The sequence below is a fragment of the Octopus sinensis genome, linkage group LG11 (assembly GCF_006345805.1).
Source record: "Octopus sinensis linkage group LG11, ASM634580v1, whole genome shotgun sequence".
In the NCBI taxonomy this organism is placed as follows: Eukaryota; Metazoa; Mollusca; class Cephalopoda; order Octopoda; family Octopodidae; genus Octopus; species Octopus sinensis.
The window spans coordinates 18,285,786-18,308,212 of record NC_043007.1 but is presented as its reverse complement, the minus strand read 5'-3'; the positions used below and the strand labels follow the sequence as shown (position 1 = coordinate 18,308,212).

The 22,427-nt window shown below is 36.3% G+C and overlaps 1 protein-coding gene across 1 annotated transcript in view; it reads left to right on the top strand.

Moving 5' to 3' along the window:
* The window catches only part of LOC115217398 (choline kinase alpha), a 69,805-nt gene that overhangs the window by 44,716 nt on the left and 2,662 nt on the right, over positions 1–22,427 (top strand). Inside the window, exons 3-9 of the mRNA XM_029787084.2 lie at positions 4,772–5,000; positions 7,110–7,243; positions 9,942–10,049; positions 12,821–12,879; positions 18,460–18,544; positions 20,464–20,572; positions 22,359–22,427. The exon at positions 22,359–22,427 is cut by the window's right edge and continues 102 nt beyond it. Of these exons, the coding sequence (XP_029642944.1) occupies positions 4,772–5,000; positions 7,110–7,243; positions 9,942–10,049; positions 12,821–12,879; positions 18,460–18,544; positions 20,464–20,572; positions 22,359–22,427 (793 nt within the window). The remainder of the gene's footprint in view (positions 1–4,771; positions 5,001–7,109; positions 7,244–9,941; positions 10,050–12,820; positions 12,880–18,459; positions 18,545–20,463; positions 20,573–22,358) is intronic.

Genomic DNA, 22,427 nt, shown 5'->3' with positions numbered 1-22,427 from the left:
AAACTGCAAAATAAATTCGTACAAGTTAACAGTAAAATGACAGTGGCGAACATTAACCCTTTCGTTACAGTATTTATTTTGAGATGAGGGCGCGTGGCTTAGTGGTTAGGGCATTCGGCTCATGATCGTAAGGTTGTGAGTTCGATTCCCGGCGACGCGTTGTGTCCTTGAGCAAGACACTTTATTTCACGTTGCTCCAGTCCACTCAGCTGGCAAAAATGAGTTGTACTTGTATTTCAAAGGGTCAGCCTTGTCACTCTCTGTGTCACGCTGATTATCCCCGAGAACTACGTTAAGGGTACACGTGTCTGTGGAATGCTCAGCCATTTGCACGTTAATTTCACAAGCAAGCTGTTCCGTTGATCGTATCAGCTGGGACCCTCGTCGTCGTAACCGGCGGAGTCTTTTTTTATATATTTTGAGATGCTCTGTGTTTATTGCAATTACTTTAAATATAACAAAATAATTTAGTAAAATAATTTAGCTATCATTCAGCTAGTGTTAGGAACATAAATTGTGACTAAAGTTTGGAGGAAGATTTTAACTCAAAACTTATGAAAACAAGACATTTGTACTCAGAGCCAGAGCCGGTTTCAGCCGGGTTGGTAACGAAAGGGTTAAAGACCAGGTGGTTAAAAAATTCTCATAGATTATAGGCTCATCTGAAAATTTCATCTGTCAAAACTTAGCTGACCTCCTCAACCTGGAAACATATGTAAAGAACAGGTATTTTTTTTTTAATGGCTAATTCCTAACAGTGTGAATTAATGGATTCTGTACAATTAAAATTTTATGTAGGATATATAAAAGCATAAGGAGTATCTGTTCTTCCACAACATTGCTGATATATTCTACGCATACTTTTTGAAATTTCATAAATTCATTTATCATGGAACGGACCTGTTCTTAAGCTGCAGTCTTACTCAGCCATAAATGGGCAGGGAACCTGTGAAGCCGTTTCAAAATTTCATATCAGGTTGCATGTCTGTTGCAACCAAAACCTTATCAATACAACGTGAATAACTGAGAATTTGTAATTTAAAAATTTCTTAAGGTGGTGCCCCAGCATGGCCACAGTCCAATAACTGAAACAAATGTAGTGGTGACTAAAGAGAATGTTTCAAAGAGCTAAGTAATTCACTCTGACAGTTATAGTTCTGATTGTTTCCAGTTATTTCTGTAAGAAAAGGCTCTGTTTTTTTTTTTGTCTTTTACTTGTTTCAGTCATTGGACTGCAGCCATTCTGGAGCACTGCTTTGAGTGGCTTGAAATTGCCCCAAGTACCCTTTTTTCTTTTCTTTTCTTAAGTCTTGTACTCATTCTGTCAGTCTCTTTTACTAAGGAGGCTGTAAACAAACCAACACCTGTTGTCAAACATTGGGTGGGTGGGGACAGGCATGTGATGAACACAGACACAGAGACATCTATATATCTCTCTAGTTGTTTGTTTGTGTGTGTGTGTGTGTGTGTGTGCATCAAGCTCCCACACTCTTTCTCTCTAGCAAATTCACTCACAAGGCATTGGTTGACCGATGGCTATAGTAGAAGACACTTGCCCAAGTAACTGTATTGGAACTACAAGAAATTTTAAATATTTCCTAATGAAATGCATTAGTGATAGATCAGAAATTCGTTTCAATCATGTTTGACAAAATTAACCATTTTAAAAACAAATAATTAAGTAAATAAAATCTTACACTGGAAAATCAAATTTTCCACCCATTCATGCTCGATAAATTATGGACCTAGTGGTTAGAGCAGCAGACTCGCGGTCGAGGGATGTAGTGTCATCAACACTACAAAGTGTACAACAGAGGGTGATGATGATGATGATGAAACTATATCTGCACCAACTGCCACATATGTAATTTGTGCATTTGAGTATTGATAGACTTTAAAAGACTTCTTCATTGTAATAATTTGATTGTAAAATAACTATTTGTGTTCAATTTTCTCATTTTTCATTTACTGTATTTACTTGTGTATAAGTTGCATCCCTAATCTATACATATAAAGCTGAAGTTGTCTGTCTGTGTGTGTGTGTGTGTATGTGTGGCAGGTTTGTAGCCTTCAACTAACACTATCTCCTCCGAGACCCTGCAGTGCAAGTTGACCAAAATTGAGAGTATGATAGAAGAAGGCTTGCTCTTCCTTCCGTAGAAGATAAAATTCAAATCGGACCATGTTAACACCAAAAATTATTTACATCAAAAAGGTGCTTTTTTTCTATGAAAATCCCTTTCTTTTACAATTTTTTTGACTTCTGTGTCACCATTTTTCGGTGTATTTCAACCAGAAAAATGTTCACTTAACGAGAATAACAAGCTACATAATGCAAAATTTTTGCTTTTCAAAATATATTGAAACTATGTCAAAACTTTGTTAATGCGACATCAAAGTCTGCCATTTTAAGCTCAACTAAAAAAAAACGAACCCGAGCAACGCCGGGCTATACTGCTAGTTTAATGTTAAATTTTGATACAGACTTTATACCCTTCATAGTTTTAGCTTTGCCCCATCTATAAGTTATGCCCCCACTTTATTTTTTATTTATAATCAAGTATTGAATAATGTGACATATACACCAGAAAATATTGGGTCTTCCCATAAATAATGCAGTTATTTTATACTTCTTTTGTCTTTCAAAGTTAAGATAAACAAAGTGTTTTCATTAGAAGAAATACTTAGAAAGATTAGGTTTTGTAACTAAATTAGGGATTTTTTCAAATCAAATTTTTTCCAACCCTAAAACTACTTCATTTCTTTTTCTTGTTTGACACCTTTTTTTCTTCTTTTTTTTTCCATATAGGCGCAGGAGTGGCTGTGTGGTAAGTAGCTTGCTTACCAACCACATGGTTCCGGGTTCAGTCCCACTGCGTGGCACCTTGGGCAAGTGTCTTCTACTATAGCCTCGGGCTGACCAAGGCCTTGTGAGTGGATTTGGTAGACGGAAACTGAAAGAAGCCCGTCATATGTATATATATATATATATGTATGTGTGTGTATGTCTCTGTGTTTGTTCCCCCAACATTGCTTGACAACCAATGCTGGTGTGTTTATGTCCCCGTAACTTAGCGGTTTGGCAAAAGAGGCCGATAGAATAAGTACTGGGCTTACAAAGAATAAGTCCTGAGGTTGATTTGCTCGACTAAAGGCGGTGCTCCAGCATGGCCTCAGTCAAATGACTGAAACATGTAAAAGAATAAAAGAAAGAATAAAAAGAATCTAATTATTTTTCCTGTTGCCAATCACTCAACCATGAAATAGGAAAAGGAGATAAGTAAAGACAGATGTTAATATATTTGGGGATCTTCTGTTTGTAATTAGCGAGTTATGAGGTCAATGACCTATTTAATGTAAAGTTTTACATGGCCACAGTTTCTGTCTGTGTGTGTCTTTGTAACCTTGGGTTGACCCCCAAGTGTTGTGAGTGAAATTTGATAGACTAAATTGTGTGAGGAAACCTACCAAATAAATTGTATCTAATTCAAGTCCAGTCTTGTCACAGAATGCATTACTCTCATTTTGCTTGAAGATTATGTTAACCCTTTTGTTACCAACCCAGCTGAAACCGGCTCTAGTTCTGAGTACAAATGTCTATTTTCATACATTTTGAATTAAAATCTTCCACCAAACCTTAGTCACAATCTATGTTCCTATCACTAGCTTAATGATAAATAAGTTATTTTACTAAAATCTTGGATCTTTTCGGTTTGAACGGCAGTTTCTTCTAGCAGTGTCATATGAAATTGCCACCCATAATTATGACCCTAGTATCGATCTATTGCATTTCAATCTATTTTAGGGTTAGGGTTAGTTAGGGCTAGGGTCAGGGGTGGGGAGAAAGGGATCTTTGTTTTCTTCAGAAATGTAAATAAACCCAATCTGTTTCTTAAACGAGGGACATATTCATATGGCACAGAATGTTGTTTACCTCAATGGACGTCAGTGATTGGTTGAAATTGCAGAAATTGAAGAAAAAAACAACAAATGTCTTACAAACTATAGAATTTTCTCAATAAAGCCAAGAGAAAAGATGTTTTATAAACACATTCTACCAGTATACGAAGTTTAAAAGTGTTTAGTTACCTAGAAATTATGTTAAAAACTGCCGTTCAAACCGAAAAGATCCAAATTCTTTGTTATATTTAAAGTAATTGAAAGAAACCCAGAGCATCTCAAAATAAATACAGTAACGAAAGGGTTAAGAGTATATGTGTCTGTGGAATACTCAGTCACATGCTTGCTCAAGTCAATGCGCAGGTTGCACATTTGATCAAACGACATAGGTGCAGTCATGTCTGTGTAGTTAAGAAGCTCGTTTTGCATCCACAGGATTTCTGGTTCAATCCTACTGCACAGCACTTTGGGCACGCGTCTTCTACTATAGCCCCAGGTGAACCAATGTCTTGTGAGTGAATTTGGCCGATAGAAAATGAGTGGAAGCCTGTCATATGTGTGTGTGTCTTTTACTTGTTTCAGTCTTTAGACTGTGGTCATGCTGGAGCTATAGTAGAAGACACCTGCTGAATGTGCCAGTTTTTTTGTCTTTTTTTTGTGGGTTGGGATTTCAATACATGTCTGTCATCAAACTACAATACATGTGGGCTGTTTAGGAAGATAAGCAATGTGATGCAACCGGTAAGTGCAGATATGCCTGGCAAATATTGATTAAATGTCTCCCTGCTGTGTTTATTTTATATTCTGTCAAAGTGTTTATATAACAAATGTATGTTTAATAATTCCTTGTTTTTCTCTATATTTTTTCCAGTGGTGGACTGACCAATTATCTGTATATTTGTTCTCTTCCAAATGAAATTCCAGTATTGAGGCCAGATGAACCACGTAAAGTACTACTACGAGTGTATGGACACATTGCGAAGACAAGTGCTGGCTTTGTTGTGAGAAACTCTGTAATATTTGCTATTCTTTCAGAAAAGTGTCTTGGCCCCAAATTGTTTGGTGCCTTCCCAGATGGAAGGCTTGAAGAATACATTCCTGTAAGAATGATTTGGATTTTATTTACATTTTCACTTGTTCTTGCTTATATTTTTGCAATGTTGGCATTGGTGAAATGTCATTTTGAAAATTTGAATATTGCCTGAGTAAACTGTTTATTTTCCATATGGATGCCTTGTCTGTTTCTAACAGCCATTCAACCATGTAGTTAGAATGGATTTTATACATTTTGAACCTAGGTTATCTTACACAGCCACAGTGAGGTACTTTGCATTCGACTTGTGACTATGTAATCACTAGACCAGCAACTTACCCCAACAGCTACCGTGAATCTGCTTCTATTCATTCATTTATTTATTTGTATGCATTATAGTTAGTACAGATAGTAAAAGGCTAATACCATAGGTTTCTAAGATTACAGATCTGTAATTGGGTTGGAGAGTATTTGGTTGATTGACCCTTTAATGTTTAAACTGGCCATATCCAGCCCAAATATTCTACATGATTTATATTTGAACTAGCCATATCTAGCCTCTCACACCTAACCTACATTGACATTCTAAAAATAAATAATCACATCATTGAAACCTCAAAGCTGTGAGATAATGCATGATTAATTCAAAACAATTTGAGTGAAAAAGCTTTACATTTAACAGAGTAATCTGAACATTAAAGGGTTAAGTCCAATTTTGGTTTAATTCAGTGGTTCTTCAACTGGAGTCCCTATGATACCTTGGGATCTATGTAAGACTTTTGGGGGTTAGTGCAGGCAAAATAGTAAATTGGGGATCTACAGCAGTATTTTAAAGGGTCTGTGAAAAAATGTTACTTTGAATGTGTTTATTACATATTACAAGAAACAGTTCTTTCTCTAATGTGTGTAAAACAAAACAGTAATTTTGAGAGAAGTATCTATAGAACTAGTTTTTAAACATCAACTGGTTATGGAGGTCCACCAGAATAGAATAGTAATCAAAAGGGTCGATAGATAAAAATGGTTGAGAACCACTGGTTTAATTGAAGTGGCGCAATGGTTTATGCACCCCATCTGGGTTCAGTTTTGGAGTAGAAAAATTATTTACTATCAATTTAAGTATATGACCCACACCTACTTCCTCCAGCTGATATTCATTATAGACCATAACTTTACTGTGTTCACTATATTATATAGCGAGAAAAAACTATTAAACTTCCAGTATTCTTGCCTTAGCTATTGTAATACTGATCCCAGCTCTCAACAACTCTAATACCATGGTATCTAATATCATGGTATACACAAAACTGCCCATATTCCAATAGTCCGTCCATCAATCCATCTTTGTCATCCACTGTTCCTAGAACAGTCATTGGAGTAGAGTCCTCAGGCACCTCCTCTATTGGGTTCTATCAAAAACAGCCACCAGAATTCTTTCCTGCTGGATTTCCAAATATAACCAACTGAGGCTTTGGATATTATTCAACCATTTCACTAATTCTCATGCTGATTGGTTCAGCTTGAAGAATCTGTTTTGCAATCCTTTCACATAACATTCTAACCACAATAACCATAGTATTGGAGCTGTGACCTTTGAATGCGGAGAAATAACAGTTCAATCTAGAAAGGCTCTCTGATTTTCAAGCTATGCACCCTGTTGAGTAACATGACCAAAGAGATCCTTTGAAGTAATTTTGGCTGCTTGTATTTGTGATCAAACACTTTCAGTCATTATCCACCATTCATGATCAGAGGTGAGGATAGGCACAAAATCCAAATTGAAGATAACAAGTTTGGCCTTTTTACCGACCACTCCTCATTTGAGGAATGACCACTGGTGTATTACTGTACCAGCACCTGCAATTCTAAGATCCAATTTCACCTTCTGCCTCCCAACACTAATGAATACAGCCCCAGGATACTTAAATTACAGCCAATGTCCTAAAGTGGAAGCTTCTTAAATGATGAAGCAAAATTACAACTAGTGAAAACTTTTATCTTAGTTTTATGTAAGAACCTTGTATTAAGTTCTACTATTTCAAATACCAGCTGAATATGCTGGTTAATTATAACCAACTCCAAATGTTTAATTTTGAAAATATTAATTGAATTACATAATTAGTCTGTTGTTGTCAAGAACAATATGAATAAATGGCTATGCTTGGAATTTTTGTAGGCTCGTTGTCTTTCAAGAACTGATCTTCTGAATCCGGTAATATTTAAAGGTATTGCAACAAAATTGGGGTATTTTCACACTTTGGAAATGCCTTTATGTAAGCGACCCAAATGGTTACATGATGTCATGTACCGGTAAGTTTATACGCTTATTACCTTGTGTGTTTTAATAATCATAAAATTATTTCTTGAAAAATATTTTTGTATATTTTGCATATATTTTACTCATTCAAAACTAATGATTAAATCCATCATTATTCTGAGATTCTTCTGGCATGACTGTATGCAAACAGAATACTTAGTATCAACAGAATGTATTGAGTACATTTTTCTGCTATTGTATACCCATTTGTGTGTGTGTATTTATTTATAGCTCTCTCTGTCTCTCAGTCTCTCTCTGTCCCTCTCAGTCTCTCTTCACACACACAGAATCATTATTTAACATCCATTTTCCATGTTGACATGGGTTGGACTTTTTGACAGGAGATGGCAAGCTAGAGCACTGTGCTAAACCCCAGTGTCTTCTTTGGCATGGTTTTTATGGCTGGATGTCCTTTGTATACATGCCTGTATGTGCACGTGCACATGCGCACACACACATGCAACAGGCATCCACACAGTTTCCATCTACCAAATTCACTCACAAGTCATTGGTCAGCTTAAGGCCACAGTAGTATACACTTACCCAAAGTACCATGTAGGGAGACTGAACCCAATACCACATGATTGCAAAGTGAGCTTCTTAACCACATAGCCATGCGCGCATCTGCATCCACTACATATATATATATATATATATAAAACAGTGTTGGCTAAGGGTATTCATGCCACACTACTCTGATGTAAGCATAAGTAGGAAGAAAGGAGACTGTTTTAGCTCAAGCATTGAATATGAGTCCTAAACTTTGGTTCAACATCCAACAAATACTGTGATGCTGGTACCTCTCTCTCTACATGCATATGTGTGTGTGTGTGTGTGTGTATATATATATATATCATCATCATTTAGCGTCCGTTTTCCATGCTAGCATATATATATATAAAGGGAGAGAGAGGATGCTCATACAAAAGTTGAGTTTGCATCTAAAGGAAAGAGAACACAATATACCATCCAAAAATAAAAATATTTTTAAAAGTCAAAGAATGCCGACTAGATTATTGCTGGGAGGTAACTGTTTACTCAGAGTAGCTACCCTCAGCTTCCACTACAGCTCAAGGCAGCTCTGGAACCTGATGTATGAGTTCTTCACTGTGTCTCTGAGAAGATCTTTTAAGCACCTCCTTGATCTTGGCCACCAGCTCGGCAGTTGGTGTTGTGGACAAAGTGGTTAGGATCTTTCTCAACCATGCCCCAAACTTAGTAATCCATGGGATTACAAACAGGGGAATTAGGAGGCCAGAAATTGAGGCTGGTGAAGTTGTAGAAATTCTCCAACAACCACTTCTGACTCTTTCTAGAGTTAAGGCAAGGAGCCAAATCCTGCTGCCACACATATGGCCTTCTAACAGTAACCATCTCCAACCAGGGTTTGATCGCAGTCTGCAGCAGCTTCACATAGCCATCTGAATTGAGCCTAAGGCCCTGTTCACAGAGGTGGGACAGGTATGGTGTCACCCTCACTGGAGACACGCAAAGACCACCAGAGTTTGGAGAACTTGCATTTCATGATACATGGGACATCACATGAATCGTTGGCAAGTCCACTTGTTGTTCTGGAAGTTGTGCAACTCATACTGCCAGGAGTTCTTTTCAGCTAAGAAGAACCAGATCATCCCCAGCTCCACCGGAAGTTACAGCTTGTTCGGGAGCTTCTTTGCATCCATCAAGCAGTTCTCATGGGCCTTTGCTATCAGAATATGTCTCTTGCACTTCTTTTACAGGTTGTAGCAAAGGTCCTCATTACGGGTGACTCGCTTATCTCTCTCTCACAAAAGCCTGGATTCCCTTACTCAGATCTTCCATTACCTTGTTCATCATCATCATCATCATCTTTTAACGTCCACTTTCCATGCTAGCATGGGTTGGACGATTTTGACTGAGGTCTGGCGAACCAGATGGTTGCACCAGGCTCCAATCTTGATTTGGCAGTTTCTACAGCTGGATGCCCTTCCTAACGCCAACCACTCTGAGAGTGTAGTGGGTGCTTTTTACGTGCCACAGGCACGGGGGGGGGGGGTCAGTCAGGCGGTACTGGCAACGACCTCGCTCAAATCCTTTTACACATGCAACCAGCGCAGGTGCCAGTAAGGCGACTTTGGTAACGATCACGCTCGAATGGTGCCCTTTTACGTGTCACTGGCATGGAAGCCAGTTGGCTGCTCTGGCAACGATCATGTTGGATGAATTCCAACATGTGGACACAATCAGAATGCCTGCTGTATTCCTGCTGGCCATGGTTTCATAGTGTCCGTTGCAGTTGTCCATGTCTTGTCTTACCGCCTTTACAGTGTCCACAGATCATTGAGTAGCAATCATGTTGTTGGCATTTTGACATCCAGTGTGAATCACCATGGCACAGGTAACTCTTTCCCAATATTCAGATGGCTTCCAGTCCTGCATGACAGCTAACCGTTTCTCAATTACAACTTCAATCTTTATACATTCCAGTGTCATTGATCGTTCACCAATACATCAAGCCGTTTCTGAACAAAAGGGAGACAAAAATTCATCAGATTTAACCTGAACATACTATGTATGTATGTGTGTGTATATGTATGTATGTGTGTGTGTGTATATATTATATATATATATATATATGCACTTAGTTACATACATATACACATTTTCGTTTGTAAAAGTACATTAACACCAGTTTGACATCTTCTCTTTCAGATGGTTAAGTGAAGTAAAAGAGGCCTTTCTCTGTAATGGTTTGTGGAAGCATGAAGAATTGCGGAAGTTTCTACCAAAGAATCTTGAGAAGGAAATGCATGACTTAATGTAAGTATTGCATCACAGTTATTATAATGTATGTTATATCATCCTAAGGCGGCGAGCTGGCAGAAACGTTAGCACGCCGGGCGAAATGCTTAGCGGTATTTCGTCTGCCGCTACGTTCTGAGTTCAAATTCCGCCCAGGTCGACTTTGCCTTTCATCCTTTCGGGGGCGATTAAGTAAGTACCAGTTATGCACTGGGGTCGATATGATCGACAATCCGTTTGTCTGTCCTTGTTTGTCCCCTTTGTGTTTAGCCCCTTGTGGGTAGTAAAGAAATAGGTATTTCGTCTGTCGTTACGTTCTGAGTTCAAATTCCGCCGAGGTCGACTTTGCCTTTCATCCTTTCAGGGTCGATAAATAAAGTACCAGTTACACACTGGGTCGATATAATCGACTTAATCCGTTTGTACCCTCTATGTTTAGCCTCTTGTGGGCAGTAAAGAAATATATAATGTATGTTATATCATCTTTTTCTTTATCTAGAATTATATGCCCTGCCTTATTTTTAAATGGTAGTCAAATAACAGTATAAAAATTCATTGCTTCATAGATTCAAAGTTAAAACTTCATGCTTGAGTGCTTTGTATAGATTTGTTAGAACTTAAAATTACATTTCCTTTCTCATGTCGTCCGTTTAAATTAATGTATGAATGAATATCTAAATTTTAGGAAAGTTAAAAACCAACTTCGCCATTTTTACTAAGGGAAATAATTTACGACATAAGGGAGATAACTTATGTTTATGCTGTTACTCCATCGAGTCCTGATCGAGCAAATTTTGATCAAAGGCCACTTTTTTAATGGCGTAAAAAATGTATGCTTCTGTTGTTTAAAAGATAGTAGTGTGTAATTTGAGGGAATTTTTTTCTTTTATTTCTAGTACGTTGTGCAACAACATAGAAGCTGTCTCGGATCTTTTCGCTTTGACCGGCAGATTTTTTTAATAATTTCTTTGTAACTAAACACCTTTAATCTTTGTATACTGGTAGAATGTGTGTATAAAACATCTGTCACAAATTCATATGACACCGCAAATAATTGTTGTTGACACACTACGGCAGAAAAGGTATTCACCTCAATAGACGTCATTGATTGGTTGAAATTGCCGAAATGCAAAAAATTAAACAACAAATAGCTTACAAACTACAGAAATTTCCCAAGAAAGCCAAGAGAAAAAGATGTTTTATGAAACACACTACCAGTATACGAAATTTAAAAGTGTTTATTTACAAAGAAATTATTTTAAAAATCTGCCGGTCAAAGTGAAAAGATTCGCTCTCTCTGAGTTCTATGGAGGTTTGTAGGCTTTTCAGAACCTACTAAGTTTTATACCTTATTTATTTTGATGGCCTAGATACTCTAAATGCAAGAGCATAAGCGGCTGAAGACCGATTGAAAATCAATATATTTTACTTTATCAAAGGTTAATGTTATATGGTAATTGAGAGTGACTGACAACTAGTTGTGGATATCATCAATAGAAAGAGAATGATGGATACCTGTTAGTAATCCAAGGCGGCGAGCTGGCAGAAACATTAGCACGCCGGGCGGAATGCCTAGCGGTATTTCGTCTGCCGCTACGTTCTGCGTTCAAATTCTGCCAAGGTCGACTTTGCCTTTCATCCTTTCGGGATAAGTACCAGTTATGCACTGAGGTCGATGTAATCGACTTAATCCGTTTGTCTGTTCTTGTTTGTCCCCTTTGTGTTTAGCCCCTTGTGGGTAGTAGAGAAACAGGATACCTGTTAGTAATCCTGTTTTTCAGGTATTTTCTTTGGAGATTTATCTTTTACTTGTTTCAGTCATTAGACTGGCCAAGCTGGAGTACTGCCTCGAAGAATTTTTAGTCAAATTAATTGACCCCAGTACCTTTTTTCTTTTTTTTAGGCCTGGTACTTACTCTATTGATCTTTTTTGCCAAACTGTTAAGTTGTGGTAATATAAGTACACCGACACCAGTTGTCAAATGGTGATGCAAGACAAACACAGACAAAAAGACACATGAATAGCGACATATATATATACACACAATGAGCTTCTTTCAGTTTCCATCTACCAAATCCTCTCAGAAGGCTTTGATTGACCTGGGGCTATAGTAAAAGACACTTGCCCAAAGTGCTATGCAGTGGGACTGAACCCGGAACCATGTGGTTTGGAAGTAAACTTCTTATCACACAGTCTTGCCTGTGCCTATTTATTAACTTATATTTCTGACATTATTTGTTTTTGTTTTTCATTTCTATTTTTTAAATCTAAGGTTCCATGTCTAAGTTCTTTGGGAAGTAAGATGGCAGAATCATTAGCATTCCAGGCATAAATGCTTTGCAGTATTTCATTTGTCTTCACATCCTGTGTTATCAACTTTGCCTTTCAACCTTTCAGAGGTGATGAAATAAGGACCTATTTCTTTACTACCCACAAGGGGCTAAACACAGAAAGGACAAACAAGGACAGACACATGGATTAAGTCGATTACATCGACCCCAGTGCGTAACTGGTACTTATTTAATCGACCCCGAAAGGATGAAAGGCAAAGTCGACCTCAGCGGAATCTGAACGTAACAGCTGACGAAATACGACTACGCATTTCACCCGGCGTGCTAACGTTTCTGCCAGCTCGCCGTGATGAAATAAGTACCGTTTGAGTACTGGTTGGGTGATGTAATCACTTACCCACCTCCCATGAAATTGCTGGCCTTGTGCCATTTATTTGAAACTGATATTTACCTCATATGTAAAAGCATTTCAATGTTATCTTTTCTCACTGTTTTAGGGACAGCCTTGAAAAAGTAAACTCACCTGTAGTGTTTTGTCACAATGATTTACAAGAAGGTAACGTTAATTATCTTTTCAGTCTTTTATCACACTTATTAATGTAGCTAACACTTTTGTTATAACCCATATAAAAAAATAAAAAAAGCATATCTCCAATGTCAAAAAGATTTAATTATGAAATACCTCTGACATCCGAAGCCTGTACTTAGAAAAGCTTACCATTGGCTTTAACTGTAAAGCCTGCCCCAAGAAACAGTGACTGTTTTCTCAGAAAAAAAGTGCTTGTGCTTATGTGTGACTATTCAATGCAACAAATATTTCTACAGCTTTTCATTTGGTTTTGTTATTCAATGTTATAGATATATGTGTTTTGATTTTGTTATTTCCTTTTAAATAATGTCCAGTTTTCTGTGTTTTGAAACCAGGAGATTTTTGTTGTTAAAATTGATGTCGTTATATATTATGTTTATTTTCCAATTTCTGTTTTACCCGCTTTTATCACAAAAAAGACTGAAGTTTTTTATAAAATATCACAAGTCACTGTTTCTTTGTTTTGAACATGTTTCATGTTTCAATACTCATTATAACTAACCAACCTGATATTCTAACATTACTCTTGTTCAAAGATTCAATGGTACTCACTTATTTACATTGGTTTAATCTTTAGAGAAAAAAATACATCTCTGCTGTCTTTGAAAGAGATGATGTTTTGCTAAAAAAAATACAGGCGGAATGTATTGAGGAGGCTCTTGTTATCATCTAAGGAAAAACAAAAGTCAGCTCAGAAGAGAGAATTTTCATCTCACTTACACACAGATGCTACATTTCCATCATAGATTTGCTGTTGTGTGTAACTTAGCATGGTCTTTTGGGCCATCCAAATAATAGCATCTCTTTCAGGATCCAAAACATATAAGAATATTCTGCTGCTGTTCCATATTTAGAACGTGGTTGGTCACTGTTATCAGCATCATCTTCATCTCTTTAGAAAGGAAAAGCATTGTTGTTTTTTTTTTTTTTTTTTCAAAAAAGTTTCTATTTGATTGCAATTTAAACGTTATATTCTTGTAACCAAATAGTTACCAGAATGCTGTCTTCCTTCATGATATACATTTTGAAGACGGCTGAAGATCTTTTCCCACAAACAGCAAATTTTTTCTCTGATGGGGCAAAAAGAATTTGTTTGTAAACATAAATTCCCTAGGTAGGTAACATGAGCTATATATTTCATATGTTGCATTTCACAGAAGCATTTTATCCTGGTGGTTCTAGTGATTTTCCTTAATCATTCATTGGGGATTTCGGAAGCCCAGTGTCTTATTCTCAGGAGTTGAAGAGCTGACATCTTTGGGAGGAGGGTTTCACGGTTGGTAACTTCCTTTTACCATTATTTTGAACACTGAGAGCTTTAACAATTTCTATTTACTTTCGTCTAAAATTTTGTTTTCAAATGTTATTTCATTCACATTAGAACTGAATAAAAAAAAAAAAAAAGAGAAAAATCAAAAACAGCTACAAAAATCTTCTATTTGAATTAGATCAACACTGCTTCCTAAAACCTACACTGTTGTGGTAAACAAACATTTATATACAAAATTTGAAAAAATTATTTTTGAAAATAATTTTCTAGATATTCTGAAAACATTGTTTTTATTTAGCAACAGTTAGTATCAATGGAAATTCGTTGTATTGAAAACAAATACTTCTAACAAAGCAAAAACACCACACACTTTTTAAAATCAATTACAAATAGCCATCTTCTGAGGCAAACCATTCCAGTATTTCTCTGTTGTACCTCTAGAAATTATGTCAAATGAACATTTCAATCATTGTAATATAATTAATATATTAAGTCCTAACTCACATTGTCTTAGATGCAATATCATTTATTATTAGTGATGTAGAGCAAGAAAAGGTGTTATATAGTTTTGAGTTTGCATTGACAGAATACTTTTCTAAATAATTAAGATTGTTTTTAGTTTACTTCAGTTTTTCTTTTTTTTTTTAAAGATAAGATATTCTTGTAGGATAATTTAAGAAATTTTTCTTTGATACAAAATACAAAAAAAAAAAAACTATTGTAACCAGTGTTCAAATAGCACATCTTTCCTCTTTTGAATACCTATAGTTTCTGCTACCTACTTCTATGGTTAATCCATATTACTCTGTAAGGAGCATAGGGCCGGTCTCTTGGTTTCTTTGATGTATATATTCCCTCCATGGATGGGACATTGGTCTGTCATAGGATTACATATTTTTGCCAACTGAGTGGGCCGGAACAATGTAAAATGAAGTGTTTTACTCAAGAACACAAATCATTGCCCAGTTCAGGAATCGAAACCACAATCTTATGATCAGGAGTCTGACATCCTAACCACTAAGCCATGCACCTCCACCATCTACTTCTCTATTTCTACTTTATTCATTTATCATGTCTCATCTGTATAACCATCTTCTCCGTGAGTTTACTTTTCTATACTGTATTTGGTTGGAGTATGAAGTCTATGAAATGTTTTGCTGTATAACAATAACACATTGGATGTTATTATCATCTAAACTATTTCATTCTTTCAAGTTCATTTCAAAAATCTAAAGAATGCAATAGTCTAGATATAAAGATGATTTCATTGAAGTACTTAAACAGGATTTACTTCATTGATTCTTTCCTTTCTGTTGACCCTGTATACTAATTCTTCAGGCCTTGTCTGCTGCGCCTTCTCCACTGGAACTTGTACAATATACCCAGCTTTCTGCTTTTTACCATTTCTACCATGTTTCTATATTTTAACTCTGCATCACACATTATATGGTCATCCTTATGTCTCTGTGGAACTCTAAAACAAAGCATTCCAATTTTTCAACTACCATATTAATTTCTCACTCAAATCTAACCTGATTGTAGCAAGCCTTCATAAGGCTACCGATATGTCCTTTCTCCTCATAATTATCAGGATACAAAGTAAGAATAGAAGACCATTCATAGTGAAGATTTAGATTCTGTTTTCAGAGGCTGGGTCTAGTTTCAAATTCTATGGCTACGTTGTCTATTTCAGTAGAGATATCTCTGCTTTGGTAGCATCCTCTACTATCATTATCCCTATGTTGTGTAGCACAATACCATTTAGCAGATATGTTTCATTGGTACCTTACAGTACCTTGTTTGTGGTACTCTGCTGTGTAGATATCTGTTTTGGTAGCATCCTACAATATTGATATCCCTGTGTTTTATGGCACAATTCAGTATAGATATCTACATGTTTTGTTGGTACCTTACAATATAGATATTTTGACCCTGTAGTATTTATCTCTTGTTTTGCTTTGAACTTTCCAGTTGAGTCTATATGATCAATATATTGGAGTTTCTATTCATTGTTGGTCGTAAAGTTCCTCAATTTGTTCCTTATATTCCATGCATTTATTCAGAAATCACCTAGCTGTCAGTTAGCAACTTAGATGATAATAATATATCAATCACTTTATGTATATCTATTGAGGGTGAAATGGCCCAGTAGATAAAGAATTGGATTACCTGTTAATGACTAATGAGTTCAAATCTGCTATTAGTATTTCATTGTTTTTCTAAACAGAATCTTTATATTCCCCCAACCAATTTCACCATAACAAATTGGCACCAGATCAAACTACTCCAGCTTTAAACCGTAATCATCTTAGCTTGCCTTTCTATTGAATATAAAATCTGGTTCTTATTTCCGCCTACTTTGTATTAAACTCCTCACATATAGAATGTCTACCTGGTGGATATCATTGATCACAAAAAAATCTCCAAATATACATCCATAATTATTAAAGTTTATATGACTATCTAAAATGAGTTTTGTTTATTCAAATATAATTTTCTAAACCGTTAACTGCATCTTCAGAAGATGAAATATTTTTGACTATATTAATCATCTGCCTTTTGGTAGATTAACGATTGAACAGTTTTCAATAACAAAATGTTCTTTAACTATCATATCTATCTACTGTACTTCCTGTATATTGAACTCAACAACACTACTTTATAAAATATAGTCTAAACTACTCCATATTTTTTTGAAACTGCAACTGTTTGTTCTTATCAACATTCAACTGCCAGTAGGATTCTTCAAGGTTCTATATTCTTTTACTCCTTTACTTGTTTCAGTCATTTGACTGACTATGGCCATGCTGGAGCACCACCTTTAGTCGAGCAAATCGACCCCAGGACTTATTCTTTGTAAGCCTAGTACTTATTCTATCGGTCTCTTTTGCCGAACCGCTAAGTTACGGGGACGTAAACACACCAGCATTGGTTGTCAAGTGATGTTGAGAGACAAACACAGACACACAAACACACACACACACACATATATACATATATACGACGGGCTTCTTTCAGTTTCCATCTACCAAATCCACTCACAAGGCTTTGGTCGGCCTGAGGCTATAGTAGAAGACACTTGCCCAACGTGCCATGCAGTGGGACTGAACCCAGAACCTTGTGGTTGGTTAGCAACCTACTTACCACACAGCCACTCCTACGCCTAGGAGTTATTGTATAAATTTTTTCAATTTCTGATACGAATTCTTGTCTCAACTGGATCTATCTTACTGATAGCACCATTTAATTATTTTTGAACTTCATCTATTTGTATTCATAAAAAGGAGATCTTTTACTTGAAAACCATACATTAGTTTCCTGTTACATCAACACTAATACCCCATCACTTGTTCCCCTACTATTCTTACTTGCACTAGTACTGCCACATTTTTTTGTTATTGTTGGTCCCAGGTCAGCCCTGATCCAGCAGATTAAAGACATTCTAGTTGAAAACATCCCACCTTCACTTCAGATATTGTGTATCTAGGGATATGCTATCTAGACTGTTTTTTCCTTTTAAGAAAGTAGAGTATGATTTGGAGGAGATTGGCTGCTATTATTAGCAATACTGAATGGCCTCCTAGATACTCTGTAAGTGGGGAAGGTATTCAGAACCTTACTCTGAACATAACACTGTGCCCTCTAACAGTGAAATTTGTGATTCTTCAATTCAATATCTGATCATCACAGTCATCATTTAGCGGGTTCCTTTTACATGTCACTGGCACTAACCGCGGTTTTACTTAGCTTGATGCTAATGTTTTGTTCCTTTAGCCAGTGTGACGTACTATTTTTCTTAATGACCTTTGAATTATGAAAGTGTCGTCTCCCTGAAGTCTCATTCTGGCAACAGAATGACTTTTGACACCTCTCCATTGTGTAAATTTATTTTAGTTTCAGAAATACTATTTTACCTAAATAAGTTGGTCTTATCTTTGAGTCTTAGTCCTGTCTGACCTAATTACAATAAAAGGGAAATGTAATGAATGTCAGAACTTGTAAACTGAGTCAGTAAAAAAGGTCACAAAATGGGTCGACTCTTAACTAAAGTCAGGAGAATTTTCATGTTGAGAGTGGGAGGGAAAAACTTTTGTCAAACTCATCTATTTTTATCAAATCTGCTACATTACTGACTAGAAATTTTAATGCATGCATTATTACTGATTGCAACCACTAAGATAGCAGAATATTTAGAAGACTCTTATTATTAAACATATCAACATTTTTGAAAAACACCAAATTAAACGGTCTTTTTTCCCATTTTGTTTCTCTTGCAGGAAATGTATTAATTCTCGACTCCTGTACTGATCCACTAAAGAAGCTAACAGTCATTGATTGGGAGTATTGTGCTTACAATTATAGGTATGTGTTGTCTGTGTGGGTGTTTATCTTTTACTTGTTTTGATCATTGGAATGTTGATTATGCTTGGGCACCACCTTCAAGGGTTTTAGCCAATAAATCGACCCTAGTACTTATGTTTTGGTTTTGTTTTAAGTTTGGTACCTATTGTGTCAAATACTTTTGCTGAACTGCTTGGTTACAGGGAGATAAACTCCGATGCCTGGCAGCTGACTTGGCAGACACCCATAAAATTACAAACCATCTTACAAACAATAACTCTGAGCACCTTTTCAAACTCCACCTGTCTAACACCCGTGGACATATTTACAAAGTCAGAAAACAGCACAGCTCCCATGACTTTCGGAAACATTTTTTCACGCTGAGAGTTGCTGAAGCATGGAACAAACTGCCGGCATCAGTTGTTAGTTGTCAGAGCACTGCATCCTTCAAAACTTCCATGCTTCCTGAGATTCGCCAACACTACAACTGATTTTCTCCCCTCCATACACACGCAAGCATGTATCTAACTCATACACTGTTCACTTCCCAGACATTTGTACATTACTGCATATGCTTTATACGCACTTTCTGACAAGTTGTGGTGCACCTGAGCACTGTATACAATGATTTCATTATTATTATTATTATAAACAAAGCAGCATTGTTTGTCAAGTGGTTGGTGAGGGGAAATAAAGATGCACATATATAGGAATTTATATTTATATACAAAGATACAAATAAGCTGGAAATGATCTATTCCATTTCAATCACAGATTTTTTAAATTAATTGTTTTTAACTAAACAGTTTGAAACTTTGAATACTGGTAGAATTTCTCACATAGAACATGGTTTACTCTGAGCGTTTTTGACAAAATTTCACATTTTAGCTGTTATATCATGTTAACCCCTTGACACTGGTATTACCCAAAGCATGCAAGACACTGCTCCGTTTTTTTTTTTATCTAATGAGGCCACACAAACACAAAAGTGCCAACGAGCTCGCGTCTATTTACCTTCACCGTTACAATAACATAGCGTCGTACATTTATGTCTATAGTATCCAAAGTGTAGAGTATTATATATCCATTATAGCTGATCTTACCAATTGGTTTCGCACTAGGGATTCAAGTGAGTGTTAGGTAACAATCTGATTATGTAACCCTGCATTCATCAGAGAATAACGGCTACCTCTGTTGAGTGCAGGGTTACGTAATCAGATTGTTACCTAACACTCCATTGAATCCCTAGTAAGATCAGCTGTAATGGATTATATAATACTGTACACTTTGGATAATAGACTCACTCTATTGTCAGATATACAAGTGCATTTTTTTCCTGACTTATGGACTCTTAGGCGACTTACACAAACATATAGATAACATTATTTAGAATTATAATTTAGGGTATCTAAGAGATACCATCACGCTGGGAATAGCAGTCAAAAGTTGACTCTAAAACTACATTAAATATTTAATGTGGTTTTAGAGTCAAGTTTTAGCTGCTATTTCTGGTGAGGTGGTATCCCTTAGATACCCTAAATTATAATTTTAAATAATTATTACCTTTGAAAGGTTTTTATTCCTATGCTGGCCACCCGATAAAATCAGTATGTAAATATCGATCTTACCCTTATATATACAAACACAAATATAAATATATATATATATATTTCATTACTAATATAAGGGTAAATAATTATTAATTTTAAAATTAATAATTATTACCAAGTAGTTTCGGTATGGAAAGAGAACCATATATCTGTAGTAAATAGGAATAAGCGGTCTTTGGCTGCTGTTTCTAAATTTTCAGTATTATATATGTGTGTGTGTGTGTGTGTATGTATGTGTGTGTGTATGTGTGTGCGTATGTATAGTTGTGTGTGTGTGTTTGTATGTATGTGTATATGTATGTATGTATATATATTTGGATATTTTTGCAGGGGATTTGATCTTGGCAATCACTTCTTGGAATGGTGTTATGATTACAATGTGGATGAACCTCCTTATTTTGCATTTTATGAAGAAGGTTACCCATCTAAAAAACAACAGGTAAGTTCGTTTGTTAATTTTTATCAGCCTGTGCACTCTCAGTAACACTACTGGTTTATCATTGCAGTGTTATTGTTATACCATTGTATACAGTCTTATAAGTACAATTGTTATACCTTTACACCACTAATACCACTGACTACTTTACAGGAGTCTAACAAGACTCAGCTTTAGAGAATTATAACATGTTTTCAAATTTTCTTTGAAAATCAATAAATATAAGAGTAATTATTTTTCAAAATTATGAGTATTTAAACTATATAGGTGAGTGTTGTATTTTGTATGAAGCATTGCAGAATATGTAGAAAATCAATGTGTTGAAGGAAGTAAAAGAAACATGTCAGATAAATCTATTTTTCTTTTCTCACTTATTTTAATCATTATATTTCATTAAACAATTTTAACAAATCAGTCGACTGTATTTTCTTCTTCATTGTTTATGATTTCTTGCCATTGAGGAGAGCTGTGCTTGAGGAGAGCTGTGCTTGAGGAGAGCTGTGCTTGAGGAGACCTATTGAGTCAAGTACATAAACATCAAAAAGATCAAATGGAAATTGTAGTTGTGATACCTGTGCCGGTAGCACGTAAAAAGCACCATCCAAATGTAGCTGATGCCAGCGCCGCCTTGACTGGCTTCTGTGCCTATGGCACATAAAAAGCACAAACCGATTGTGGCCATTGCCAGCCTCCCCTGGCACCTGTGCCAGTGGCATGTAAAAAGCACCCACTACACTCACTGAGTGGTTGGCATTAGGAAGGGCATCCAGCTGTAGAAACGCTGCCAGATCAGACTGGAGCCTGGTGCAGCCTTCTGGTTTCCCAGACCCCGGTCGAACCGTCCAACCCATGCTAGCATGGAAAACGGGCGTTAAACGATGATGATTCTGCTAGCTTGTAAATTCCTTGATTGTAGAAATCATGAAGTCTTGACTAATTAGCTCAAATAACATTGAAAAGAAATGAACGAATTTATTTGACAATCTAAAGAAACCTCAAATATGAAAAATGACAATAACAAAAATATTGAAATGTTACCTTGGAAATATTTAATTAGTCCTGATATTTCAAGGTAAAAATTCCTTTGCAAATTACTTTAGAGAATGTGTGAGAGACAGACAGAAAGAGCACTTCTTGGTGATAGTCAAACTGAGTTGGCAATTATTGTTTTCACAATATTGCCTGATAAGCTGAATCTACTATGAACTAAACTACAATAAACTGTATAGGATATATGCTTGAAAAACACAGGTAAATGATGCAGAAGCATGCTGTGAACAACACTAATTAGCAGTTTAGGATATATACTGTGAAAAACACAGGTAAACATAGAATATGTGCTATGAGTGTGACTGACAAACCTTGTTCCTTCTGGAGCCACACCTGGCTCATAAGGGCCGGTTTCCTTGGCGCATAGGTTCCCCACCTGGACGGGACGCCGGACCGTCACAGGTGAGCTGCAAGATGCAGGAGGAAAGAGTGAAAGAAAGTTGTGGCGAAAGAGTCAGCAGAAGTTCGCCATTACCTTCTGCTGGAGCCGCATGGAGCTTAGTTGTTTCACTCATAAACACACACATCGCCCGGTCTGAGATTCGAACCCGCAATCCCTTGACTTCAAGTCCGCTGCTCTAACCACTAGGCCATGGTACAGGTGTATTCTATGAACATTGTTGTATGATAAACGGCTAAGTGTTCCTCAATACCCAACATTGAGTATGTTTGCCCCTTCACTTAAAAATAATTAAAGATATTTAACCTTTTGTTTTCTTTTTCTCTATTTCATGTAAAGTATGAATTTTTTGAAGCCTACTTATCAGCATATTCAAAAAATGAAATCACTGATCAAGACTTGAAAACC